This window comes from Thermomyces dupontii, assembly GCF_041956625.1.
Source record: "Thermomyces dupontii strain NRRL 2155 unplaced genomic scaffold VTN31scaffold_2, whole genome shotgun sequence".
In the NCBI taxonomy this organism is placed as follows: Eukaryota; Fungi; Ascomycota; class Eurotiomycetes; order Eurotiales; family Trichocomaceae; genus Thermomyces; species Thermomyces dupontii.
In genome coordinates this window covers 2305860-2319107 of record NW_027192308.1, presented here as the reverse complement: position 1 = coordinate 2319107, position 13248 = coordinate 2305860, and the positions used below count along the sequence as shown (strand labels likewise).

Genomic DNA, 13248 nt, shown 5'->3' with positions numbered 1-13248 from the left:
TGTGTCGCTCTCCAGCAGATGGACGATCTAGATATCCTGGGCGGCCTTCGCGGCCTGTACCAGGACCTCTCGATCCTCGCCGACTCGTCCATCCCAAACATCGAACGGCTTTGTATCGAGCTGGAGACGCACCTGGAGGATTTTCGGAAACTGCTCGATAAACCAACCAAGAATAATAGCAGTCGTCAAACGGTTCTGTCTGGTCGGTGTTTGTCAATCGTGCTCATGGCGCTCGTCGCTAACCATCTCTGTGCTTTGTAGGAAAGGTGACGATCGAAGATGTCGAATACGCGATCAACGCCGACTTTCAACAAGGCGCGTTGCAGCTCGCCGATGCGCTCAATCTCGACGAAATCCAGGCAGTGGCATTGTTCCTGTCCGCGCAAGAGCAGGCGCAGCAGCTGGACCGCACACCTCTGATCACCGCCATCATGCGTTTCCACGAGCGAAGACATTTCCTGCTGGAGTGCCTGCGCCTTATTTTCCTCGAGTCGTTTGACATCGAAAAGGAGGAGATACAGGAGCTTATGCAGAATACCATTGGGCACATTTTGGAAACAAAATCAGGGTCTTTTCAGAATGCGTCGCGGTTTGCGAACAAGTGCCTGGCCTCCATGGAGGAGATCGAAAAATGGTTGGCCCTCCTGGGAGAGCAAATCCAAAAGGCCGCGGTGGTGGGCCAGGCCAACGATGCGGATGTCATGGAGGCGATCGAATACCAACGCTCCAGTTTGCTTCGGCAGCATGAGTCACTGGGTGCGATCCTCTGCTATCTGTTCAAAGGCAACTTCACGACATCGGAGCACCTCCTGCAGTTGCTTGAACGGATGCGCAAACTTGAGCGGTTCGATATGGTGCTGGTTCACTACGTGCCCGCTATTATCGCGGCGTTGGTACAGTATGGCTCTCCAGAAGGCTCCGGCTCCCAGCGAAGCGCCAGATCGTTACACGCCACAATCACGTCGACGAAACCCGGCAATGCGTGGACTCTGGGCATCTTCCATGCGGCGGTGATCGCGTGGTGGCTGGCTGTCTACAGCGGGTGGTATTTCGAGGCCGGACCAGCGTCGCCCCTACAAGGTGTGGACTACGAGAAGGAAGCCGAAGAGCGTACCAAACAATTCATGACAGCCTTGGATGACGGAGCTTTGGAGTTCATGCTGGCCATCTGCGCCAGTGTAAACAGCGATGAGTGGCAAGACCCAGCAAGGAACGAGTTGGTGGCGCTGCTGCTCAAAGAGAGCCCGGCCGCAGCGATCGAGTCGGAGCCCTGCTCGGAGTTCATTAAATCGCTTTTGATGGAGCACTTCGACGTGTTCACTGAGTCATGCATTGCCAACATGCCGGACGCGGTGCGGATGCTCAAGGTCGAAGAAGACTCCCAACGTCTCCAACAGATCACAGCTTTGAAGGACGGGCTGAATTCCAACCTGCATCGCGGTATAGTGGAGGCTCGGACTCATCTCGAGACCTTTCTTGTCATCATGGCATTCGCGTTTCACGGTCGGCATGAGGCGGCGCAGGAGTTCTGGGCGGATCACGACGGTAATCTTTATGGATTCGTGCAGTGGGCCTCGAAGCGCCAAACGGTACCCCGAGTCGCGGCGTTCTGCGAAATGCTGTGCTCCATTGCCGAAGGCGAGGACAATGCAGGCGCTGCTCATCGATTTCTGAGCGAAGAGGACAAACACGTATCAGTCAAATTCCGAAGGTCCACTACCATGAACTGGACCCAAATGTTTGCCGAACTGCAGCTGTACGCCGCCAAAGTCACCGAGAAGCCCTCATCGTCGCAGACTGTTCTACACACGCGAAAATCGGAAACAGTAGACATGAATGAGCCTGAGAGTCCTGTGATGCTGGCGTGTTATCTGCGGCTGATGGGCCATCTCGCGAGGCAGAACCGCACCGTTAGGGAATGGATGCTCCGGCATCCTACGTTCAATGTAGTTAGCACGTTGTTGACTCTCTGCAGCGGCTCGATCCCCGCCCATCTTCGAGCCAGCGCCTTCCGTACGCTAACGGCGCTGATGACGGATCGTACAGCAGCCGATGGCAACGAGATGTGGCTGGCGCTCGATCAATGGATTTCTGGCGCATCCATGAGTTCTGCTGGTCTTGCCAAAGCGCCAGTGCTTTCCAACCAACCTGCATGGCATGAACGGCATGTTCTCCAGAGAATTGGAGAGAGTTTCGATCAAACAAACGCCTTCACCGAACTCATCCATGCTCTTGTTGCTCCAACGTCCGATGCCCCAGACCAACAGCTATCCCTTCCATTTCCCGAGTCACTTGGCGCGTCCTATCGGATGCCAGGGATTGAGCCTTATGTCGATTTCATCTTGGGGCACGCGTTTGCGCGAAAGGTGGCTGATGTCAACGAACATCAAGGGCAACTGCTCACCTTGAACTGCCTAAGTTTTGTGGTCACTTGTTTGATGACGTTTAATGAAAATCTCGTTGTGATGGCACAGCAACCGGCAGCGAACACCGACTCGAGTCTCAACGCGTCGTCCCTCTCAACGTATATCCGGCTCCACCCCTTCACGCGTGTTTTCGAGTGGCTGTTCAACGAGGACGTCATCAAGACGCTTTTCATGGCTACACATCAAGACGTATCAGAGGTTGCCAAAGCGTCGTCTGAGTCGGTGCTGGTCTTGTCCCTTGTCAAGAGTATCGAGGTCATCAACCTCACTCTGGATCTGCAGTCAACGTATCTTAACATCGTGCGGCCATTGATCAGGCAGCAGTCAGTGGCCAACAAACCCAGTGTTGCCAACTCGGCACTCGCGTCTTTCGAGGATAGCGTGCTTAACCATCTCGAATTGATTCCCGATCTCTGTCTCTATTGCGGAACAGGGCACCAGCAACTCACAATTGCCTCAATGGCTCTGCTGGAGAAGCTATCGAGTTCCCGGAAGTTGAACCGATCGACGACTGCGGATTTGTTGACGTGGAGGCCACCGAATAAAATCGTAGAGGTTCTGAGCACCCAAGTCGACGCCGACAGCGTGGCGCGGTCGCTCGTTTCGCAGACGGAGCCAGATCCAAGGGAGATTGAGAGCGGGCCTTTGTCGTCTGGTTATGTCATTAGGGAGGGCCTCCTCGTGCTGTTGAATAGCTGCCTGGATACTATTGCGGACCGCCCGAATGTCGCGCACCTTCTGCTCGGGTTTTCATGTGTCGGCAACGCTCTCGATGTCTCCCCAGATGGCTTGTTCGCTAATGGAGCGTCTCTACTGCACGCAATCATCTCCTTCATGCAGACCTATCCGACCGAGGTGGACGGCAGCATCATGTCGTGGACGGTCCGTCTGAAGCGACTGGCCTTCGAAGTTCTGCGGCACTTGTGGTCGTCCAAACTGTCTTCCGCTTTCACACTGGCAGAGCTCCGCCTTCGCCGCTTTCTTCTCACGTCCTTTGTCAGCCAACCAGTGGTTGGCCCCAATACGCTGTGGGACGGGGTAACGTGCTCGATGACTTCAGACTTCTGGTTGTCATCGGCGGCCACCTCATTATCGGAGTTTCTGATTTACCGTAGCCATCTCTTTGACTATGCCGTGACGGAGATCCGGGCTGCCGCCAAACTCGCTTCTCAGACGCTTAAACTGGATATCCTGTCGACATTGCTGGGCACATCGACAATTGAAAACAATGAGGCGGTTCCAAATCCGAGTGTTTTTGATCTTTTTGACTTTGCGGATTTGGACATCTCGGGTGACTTCTCGCCAGATCTGCATGTTCTCTCTGGTATCGATTTCGAGCTTTGCGCGAAACGGCAAGCGGATGACTCCCTTGCGTTGTACGATCTCGAAGGTGCCAGCGAGTTGATTCAACTTAAGCGTAAGGAACTCACTCAAGGGGGTCAGTTGCGGCCGCAGGAGGAGGAACAGTTTCAAGCCGAAGCCGACCACGTTCTGGCTTCTTTGCGAGCGATCAACATGCAAAGGCAGATTCGGTATAACCGATACTTAGCCGTTCGCTCGTGGACCGACTTGGTGACGACCATGATTGTCACCTGTGAAATGGATGGCGGTCGGCAGACTACGTTCATCCTCCAGGCAATCCAGATGATTCTCCCCAAGTTGGAGACGGCTTCCGAGGAGAATATCCCCGAGGCCATCGAGTTGGCACGCCTGGCAGAAACGTTGATCCACAAGCTCGAACATCCGGGGGCTGCGAGCCAGCCAGGCCGAGGCAGCGACGCCGTCGACGAGCGACTATACCAGCTGTTCCAGGCCAGCATTCGGGGAATCTTGCGTGCCGTGGGGAACGTCGTGCTTCGGGAGACGTTCTACAACATCTGCACACAGTACCTGACCCGCATCACGACGACGGGGGAACTACACCAGACTCTTCGACAGCACAGCCGGCAAACGGTCAAATCAGCCGGGCTCTCCCTCGTGGAAGCTATTTGCGACGATGCGTATGCCGGTCAGGAGACGTGCCGCGTATCTGCCCTTCTACTTCTCAACCTGCTTGCCGCTCTGGACGCGCAAGAGAAGTCCCTGCTCGTGGTGGACGCCATCTCTCAATCCAACTACCTCAGTATGTTCCTGGATGCGCTCAGAGGGATCCCGTCCGAATTTCGCGATGCACAAGCCAGCGGTATGTACCTCCCGCAATCTGCTTGTGTCGACAGAGCTAACCGACGCAGACGTCCCGCTTTTGGTTTCTTACTACGGGGCCCTCTTCTCGCTACTGCAGAAGCTGTGTCAAACCAAAGCTGGGGCGGCTCACGTCCTGAATGCTGGGCTCTTTGCGGCCGTTCGGGAATCGCGGCTGTTCGCGGCCGACCCAGATATTGGCATAGGTGAGTTACGGGTGAGAACTTCAGAGCAGGCGGGCAAGCTAACACGCGATTCTAGACATGGACAACCCGGATGCCTTGCGAAACTACTACGAGCTGTTGCTCTCGGTGCTCCGGGTGATCGTGACGGCGGTCTTCTCCCGTGGCCTACACAACGAACACGTCTTGGACCAGACGCGGGCCTTCCTAGCGGAGAACCGAGCCAGCATGGTTGGGGTCTTCAAACGGCATGCCAAAGTGGGCGGTGCCGTGGCCGCCGACCAGCGGCAGATCTTGAAGGATTTGGTTAAGGCGTATGTCGCCCTTGTGAGCGCTACGGGCTTCGTCGAGGTATGGCGCCTTGTTCGTCATTCGCCAGCACCTACTAAAGTAACTTTGACAGTTCGAAGACAGCGAGTTGCAACGCAGCACAGGAACAAAGGTGTTCACTTAAGGATGAGGATGCTTTTGTGTAATTGCTGGTGTTTATGGTCGGTTGGGATGGGTCCAGTCAAAGCGAAGGGATGGAGTTCTGCAAATTAACGAGGATTTGTTGGGCATGAAGAATGTACCATACAGTAAAAAAGTAAATTTCTTCTGCTTAATTTCTAAAGAGTGTCATTGTCGTCGTCGGTTGATTCAGTTCTTCTGAAGATTACGACGGTGTGCAAGCTAAGCACTGGTTCAATAAGTCACTCCCATCACCAAGCCTTCTCTGCCTCCGCCATTTCCCAAATATTCTCCGCCTTGACGCCCAGATTTCAGCCATCTGGGAGGTGGATGGCTTCTGCGACGATATTAAAGCAGACTTTGTCGTCGTTCTTCTAGAAGAGAGCCCTCCCCGCCTGAGTCTGATATCCCCGATAGTACCGACCGTCCCCGACAACACAATAACGTGCTCCATCTGCCGTCTAAATGCAGAGCCCGTCGAATTCCCCCCAACAGCGAACTGGCAGTCGCACGTCTCTTGGAGCAAAACGAAAGCTATCGGAGCAAGAATTGGAGGAGCCGCCACAGCGAACCATTTCGGAGTTTTTGTCGTCTCAGAACCAGAACGGCCATCCCGCCGCCGATTCCAGCGACCATCATCCGACGGCGAATAACTCCAAACGATTCCGAGCGTCTCCGCTACCGCCTGAGTCGAGCTCGAGTAAGAGCCCGGATCGCTTGATGTCTTCGGATAAGATGTACAATTTCTCGTCCGGTCCGCAACCCAAGACGTCATCGACAACGACGACGACGAGTAGCAGCAACGGTCCGACAATTCAACAACAATCACCGGCGGCAGCAAGGCCCGGCAACTTCACGCCGCAGACCGGCGCGAAGAGGCTTGTGGTCAAGAATCTCCGGTCGGGACCGCGGTTGAACCAGGATGCGTACTTTGACAAGGTCTGGACGCAGCTGCAGTCTGCCCTGGAGGCCATCTTCGACCACGGGAAGCCTGCGGCATCCCTGGAGGAGCTGTACAAGGGCGCGGAGAATGTCTGTCGGCAGGGTCGAGCAGAGCTGCTGGCGAAGAAGCTACAGGAGCGGTGCAAGGAATATGTGAGCAACGGGCTACGGTCCCCGCTCGTCGCCGGCGTGGAGGAACAGACGAATATTCAGACGCTTCGGGCGGTGATCAATGCCTGGGCAACATGGAGCTCGAAACTGGTGAGTACAGTTCCTTTTTGACCACCGGAAAGCAGTTCCTGACTGACGCCGGAAATGCCCTCAGATTACGATCCGATGGATATTCTACTACCTCGATCAGTCGTTCCTCCTGCATTCCAAGGATTATCCTGTGATCAATGAGATGGGCCTGCAGAAGTTCCATACGTTCATCTTTTCTGACTCGGCGTTGAAGACCCGGATCCTGCAGGGGGCATGTGACCTCATCGAGGCAGACCGGAAGAACGAGCTGGACGAGACCGCGGACGACCGGGAGCTGCTTAAGAAATCGATACGGCTATTCCATGATCTGGGGGTCTACTCGCGGGATTTTGAGCCACTCCTGGTGCAGGAATCACAACGGTTCTTCAAACAGTGGGCGGGGAGAGAAGCGTCGAGCCAGTTCTTGGCCACCTATGCTGAGAACTGCCATAATCTGATCGAGCGAGAGATCCAGCGATGCGAGCTGTACGACCTCCCTCGCAGAACGCAGCAGAAACTGTCGTCGCTGCTGGACGACAACCTGATCCGCGAGCAGCAGGCGGTCCTGTTGAAGGAGACCGATATCTTTGGCCTCCTGGCTGTAGAGGACAAGTATGCCCTGGGACGCATCTATACCCTGCTCGAGCGGTTGAAGCTAGGGCAGAAGCTCAAGCCCATCTTCCACAAGTACATCGAAGAACAGGGCACGGCAATCGTGTTCGATGAAGAGCGCGAGACCGACATGGTAGTGCGGCTGCTCGAGTTTAAGGAGAAACTGGACTCTATGCTTGTTGAGTCGCTCCAGCGCGACGAGGAGCTGGGGCATACCCTGCGCGAAGCGTTCGAGGTGTTTATGAACAAGGGCCGCCGGTCCGAGTCCAACTGGAACACTACCAATCCCAAGACCGGCGAGATGATCGCCAAGTACGTCGACATGCTGCTCAAGGGCGGCGTCAAGGTGATCGGGCTGAAGCCCAACGAAATGACGCTGGCCGACGAAGACGCCGAGATCAACAAACAGCTGGACCGGGTGTTGGAGCTGTTCCGGTTCGTGCACGGCAAGGACGTGTTCGAAGCATTCTACAAGAACGACCTGGCTCGGCGGTTGCTCATGGGCCGCAGCGCCAGCGACGAAGCGGAAAAGGGCATGTTGGCGCGCTTAAAGACGGGTAAGTCTTCTGCAACAAGGGGTTCGTCTCATGACTTTGTCGGGCTGATGGTGCAATACAGAGTGCGGCGCGGCGTTTACGCAAAACCTCGAGTCCATGTTCCGGGACATGGATATTGCACGGGACGAGATGAGCTCGTACAATGCGATTCAGCGCGAACGGGCGGACCGTCCCCCGTTGGATCTCAATGTCAGCGTTTTGTCATCCGCGTCGTGGCCGACGTATCCGGACATACCCGTCCGGATTCCGCCGGACATCGCGCGGGCTCTCAACGACTTTGAACAGTACTACAAGAGTAAGCACAGCGGGCGCACACTTAGCTGGAAACACCAGCTAGCGCACTGCCAGCTCCGGGCACGGTTCCCGAAGGGGGACAAGGAGATCGTGGTCAGTTCGTTTCAGGCGATTGTGCTCCTGCTGTTTAACGATGTCCCGGAGGGGGGAACCTTGAGCTACGGGCAGATTAAGGAGGCTACAGGACTATGTGAGTCATCCAGGCATGTGCGGTTCGTTCTAATCATCCCTTGGCTGACGATTGGGCAGCGGATCGCGAGTTGAAGAGAACACTTCAATCGCTGGCATGCGCCAAGTACCGGGTGCTCACGAAGCGACCCAAAGGCCGGGACGTCAACGAAACGGACGAGTTTGCGTACAATGCCGGGTTCACTGACCCCAAGATGCGGATCAAGATCAACCAGATCCAGCTCAAGGAGACCAAGGAAGAGAACAAGACGACGCACGAGCGGGTGGCAGCGGACCGGCACTTTGAGACGCAAGCGGCGATCGTGCGGATCATGAAGAGCCGCAAAGTCATCACGCATGCCGAGCTGGTTGCGGAGGTGATCAAGGCGACACGCAGTCGGGGCGTGCTGGAGCCGTCCGAAATCAAGAAGAACATTGAAAAGTACGTCTCTGTGATCGCGGTCTGGGGGTTTGTCTCTCGTTGCTAACGTATGGTCAGGTTGATTGAGAAGGACTACATGGAGCGTGAGGAGGGGAACAAGTACAGCTACCTGGCATAGAAAAAGCATTCGGTCTTGGTTCATGGTCTCGAGTCCGGAGTGCAGTGCTGCAAACCTCTACTAATGATGTGTCCGTGCTTCATGCTGTATGTACTCGTACTCGTATACTGGGAATGCTCCATTGGATTGGTGGGTTCCGGCCGAAACTTTGTTATTCGGAGCTTCTTTTCCTGATCGAGTCCCCGAACACGGGCAGAAAGTCTACGAAGAAAACCCGTCTAGGAGCGTCCGAGGAGCACGGATACTCGTGCAGATTCTCTATTCCCCATAGAGTCCCCGATCACGGTGCACCTTCAAGGTCTACGGAGTACTCCATCAGGACTCGGTGAACTCGGCCGGGAAGCCGAGAAGCATCGGAGTTGCAGCGAGGGGGTGATGACTAAGCAAGGGGCCAACCCCAGATTTTCTCTCGGCCTAAGGTAAATCCGCGGCCGGAATTCCCCGAATGGGGAAGCCGAGGTTGGACAGGTCAGTTCGGGAGAGAGAGAGAAGTGGAAGCCGAGATCTTTTTTTTTTTTTTTTTTTTTTTTTTTTTTTTGGTTTCTGAGAGTTTCTTGCATCTGGATTCTGTCGGACAGAAGACTTTGTGTAGCTGTCAGCCGTCAGGAATGATAAATGATTCATGTCTGGAAGGAAAAATGCCATCCCACGCCCCCCACGCTTCTCCAAGCATCGGAGGGATGGGAAAGTACTTTACGAATCCTCTAGCTTAGTCGTATCTGACCCGCCGATAGTTAACTGCGCGTCCAGCCCACAGACAGGGACTTTGGGAACCCAGACCAGGTCCGGAACTCAATGATCAATGGGAATCGATGCAAAAATATTTAGCAATTCTCCCATCGGACCAGGATCGAGCCCTGAGGTCCCCTTCCCCACCACCAATCCACCATCGCCCGCCCCTCAGTGAAACCCCGACTCTGCCGGCAAAAAAAAAAAAACGGAGAGGCCCCTCCTCTTCTCTCGGGCCGCCTGTAAAGTACATATTAGCCATTTGTCTCTTAGATCAAGTTCGTCTCTTTACCGTTGTTTCCTCTCGTAGTTTTTTCTTTTCTAAAGACTGTGGATTTGAGATTTAGTGCTGCGAGCGCCTGACGTCACATTACTGGGATTAGCCCTAAAATAAACAGAGGAAACGAAACCATGCAGAGTACGTCAACAACTTGAGAACGGTAAAAAAAGAATACTGAACTTACTGACCTCTCACCAGCCAAACACTTCATCTCCGATCCGGACCACCTGGTCTTGACGGCCCTGAACTCGCTGACCCTGACCAACCCATCCCTGGCCTTTGACCGGGAACACAAGATCATCTTCCGCAAGCCGGATGCCAGCTCGCGCGACAAGGTTGCCGTGATCAGCGGCGGTGGCTCCGGCCACGAGCCGGCCTTTGCCGGGTACGTCGGCAAGGGTATCCTGGCGGGCGCCGTGGCGGGCACCATCTTCGCGTCGCCGTCCGCGGAGCAAATCAGCATTGCGGCCATCGACCGCATTGACACCAACAAGGGCGTGCTGCTTATGCCCATGAACTACACCGGTGACGTGCTCCACTTCGGTATGGCGGCCGAGAAGACCAAGGCTGCGGGGAGAAAAGCCGAGTTCTTCGCCATCGGCGATGATGTGGGCGTCGGCCGTAAGAAGAGCGGCAAGGTGGGCCGCCGCGGCCTTGCCGGTGGGATTATGGTGATGAAGATTGCAGGTGCACTTGCCGAGACAGGGTATGTTTCATTCGCATCTAGTATATTGTTAAAAAGCCTGATTTCAATGCTCATGCTGTGTTTAGGGCCTCGCTGGAAGAGGTCTACCGCATCGCGAAACTCGCCACCGAGAACCTCGTCTCCCTGGGCTCGTCGCTTGAACACGTGCATGTGCCCGGGCGCGAGCCGCCTGCGGCGTCGGAGCTGATCCCGCACGACGAGGTGGAGATTGGCATGGGTATTCACAACGAGCCCGGCTCGCACCGGGCCAAGAACACCTCCCTGCCGGACTTGGTCCGCACGATGCTCAAGCAGCTCCTGGACCAGAACGATCCGGACCGCGCGTACATCTCGTACGGGCCCGACGACCGCTTCGCGCTCATGATCAACAACCTTGGCAGCGTCAGTACCCTCGAGCTGGCCGGCATCACTGACGAGGTCACCCGCCAGCTGGCCAATGACTGGGGCATCAAACCCGTCCGTACCCTTCAGGGTACCTACCTGACCAGCCTCAACGGGCTGGGTTTCAGCATCTCGCTGCTGAAGCTCGTTGACACGGGCTTGGGGCCCGGCAAGTCGCTACTCGAGCTCCTCGACGCCCCCGCCGAGGCTGTCGGCTGGGCCGCGCCCGTTCAGACCGCCACCTGGGAGAAGCATGCAAATGATGCTCCGGTGAAGTTCAAGGACTCAAAGTCCGATGAGAAGGCTACCAGCAACTTGAAGGGTGAGTTGAACACTCTCATTGTTTCGAGCTACAAACTGACAACCGTCTAGTTGATCCCGCCGTGCTCAAGAAGACCCTGGGCGGCGCCCTGCAGCGGCTCATTGCCGCCGAGCCCGAGGTTACCCGCTACGACACGATCGTCGGCGACGGCGACTGCGGTGTGGGCCTGAAGCGCGGCGCGCAGGCGGTGCTCAAGCTCATCAACGAGGGCAATGTCACAGACGACATTGTCTCGACGGTGGCCAAGATCGTCGACGTCGTCGAAGCGTCCATGGACGGCACCTCGGGCGCCATCTACGCCATTTTCCTCAATGCGCTCGTGCACGGACTGCGCGAGCAGGACTCCGGGTCCGCAACCACCGTGACAGCCCAGACGTGGGCCAATGCCCTGAAATATGCGCTCGCCGCGCTGTCCAAGTACACGCCGGCGCAGGTCGGTGACCGCACGCTGATCGACGCCCTCGCGCCGTTCTGCTCGACGCTCGTTGAGACAGGCGATGTTAATGCTGCTGCCAAGGCTGCCCGCGACGGCGCGGAGGCGACGAAGAATCTCAAGGCGAGCTTGGGCCGTGCTGTCTACGTCGGTGGTGAGCAGGACTGGCTCGGCAAAATCCCGGATCCGGGTGCATATGGCTTGGCTGAGTTATTGTCGGGTTTGGCGGAGAATCTGTAGATACCTACTTGACCCTCCTCATTATTTCTGGTTCGAGATACTCCTGGCTGTTTGCTGTCTTGGACTGTATATGAACATGATGATGATGACATATGATGAATGTTGGCATTAGTCAATAGTCTCTGGATTAAAATTTGTTTCCGCAGGTGGATTGGCATGAGTAACTTTTCTATTCTTCATGGATCCTCAGATCTACCATTACAGAGCCGAACGCCAGTCCCATTGCCTCACACCACTTGCGGACTCAGGTATCAAAAGCATGAATGTTAGGCATCGTCATGGCTCGGTGGGACAACGGAGAGGTCCGAACACAAACCCCAACCCAGCAGTCCTCCAACCCGGGCAGCCAGGCTAAGTTCATCGTGAACCAACAGGCAATGATAGCCCCTCAGCTGAGCAAAACCAGAATCACCGAGTCGCCACGTAGGAACCTAGGCCACCGTCAACATTCACAACTCCCAAGAGGGCTACGACGGGCCATCCATACATCTTGCTGATGAATCGATCCTTGTTGACCCCACGGCCCTTGTCACCCTTGGGCCGCTCCGTCCACATCTCCTTGACGTTCTCGAGCACCATGTTACAATGCCGGTCGAAGGCCTTGACTCGGGCCAGAAGCTTGCGGTTATTCCGGCACGAGATCAACACCTGCGCGTGGGTGCGCGTGGCCGTCTGCAGCAGTGACAGTGGCCCGGATGTTAGTTCGTATTCTTCCCGCAGCGCAACTTCATATTCCCTGCATCAACGAAATGTTATTAGTCATCGGATATGAAGGACCAGGGAACAGTTAGGTCTGGCGAGATGCTTCAAAACAGGTCGGGTGCGGGGTCGATTGAACGCCGGAAAGGGATCATCACATACGTCAGCTCGCTCTTTGGCTTGTTGAGCAGGTCCCTGGACAAATCACCAAGTTAGCGTCTCGGATCTCAAACAGCCATATCGAAATCAGATCGGGGTCCGCGGAGAGCATGGGCGACATAGGCAGCAGAACTGCAGCGTCCGTGACTCATTGCCGCGCTCTCCAATCAAATCACGCAGTCGCAGGGAATAGACATACTCAATCTTAGTGTCCGACATGGCGGGCGGGTATAAATAGCGGCGTGGACGCACTCTCTGAGCTGCTGGGATGATTTCTCCTCTGCAACTCAGGTCTATCGACGGAGAGCAGAGGCCAGGCTTGGCGCCCATGCTCACCGCCTTCACTTTCCGCCCGGCAGAATCCAGTCGCGTGGTCACGTGAGTCACGTGTTTCCCGCGTTTGGTGTCGCCAGAAATCTACGCGCCGATTGGCTGCCTAAGTCACGACGCGGGCTCACGGTCCGGCATTCATCGGCATCAACACTCGTTTTTTCTCTCCAGCCACGTCCTTTTTACCCCATTGATCTTGCTCAGCACCTCTGATCTGATTGCAATCAATTGGGTTTTGCTTCAGCACCTGCTGGTTCGACCCTCGGGCCGCGGCCACGTCCGATCACCGCGTCGTCACCGCTTATTGCGAGTCTTCTGCACTGCAGATGCTCCATGCCCCAACCTCGCTTGACTATC

The 13248-nt window shown here is 55.7% G+C and overlaps 3 protein-coding genes across 3 annotated transcripts; 2 read left to right on the top strand and 1 right to left on the bottom strand.

Moving 5' to 3' along the window:
• Nucleotides 1–18: 18 nt before the first annotated feature.
• On the top strand, nt 19–8612 carry VTN31DRAFT_3234 (uncharacterized protein; the record flags this gene model as incomplete). Its single annotated transcript, XM_069403491.1, has 9 exons — nt 19–202; nt 262–4608; nt 4658–4813; nt 4869–5140; nt 5711–6442; nt 6507–7590; nt 7652–8074; nt 8134–8494; nt 8552–8612. 9 exons carry the CDS (start codon nt 19–21, stop codon nt 8610–8612), a joined length of 7620 nt encoding a protein of 2539 aa, XP_069262667.1.
• A 1140-nt stretch (nt 8613–9752) lies between these two features.
• Nucleotides 9753–11703, top strand: VTN31DRAFT_3233 (uncharacterized protein; the record flags this gene model as incomplete). Its single annotated transcript, XM_069403490.1, has 4 exons — nt 9753–9759; nt 9820–10327; nt 10393–11030; nt 11081–11703. The coding sequence occupies 4 exons, from the start codon at nt 9753–9755 to the stop codon at nt 11701–11703; spliced, it is 1776 nt and encodes a 591-aa protein (XP_069262666.1).
• Nucleotides 11704–12091: 388 nt separating this feature from the next.
• VTN31DRAFT_3232 (uncharacterized protein) lies at nt 12092–12780 on the bottom strand (the record flags this gene model as incomplete). The annotated part of the gene is made up of 4 exons (XM_069403489.1): nt 12092–12134; nt 12191–12439; nt 12565–12597; nt 12761–12780. 4 exons carry the CDS (start codon nt 12778–12780, stop codon nt 12092–12094), a joined length of 345 nt encoding a protein of 114 aa, XP_069262665.1.
• Nucleotides 12781–13248: the final 468 nt, after the last annotated feature.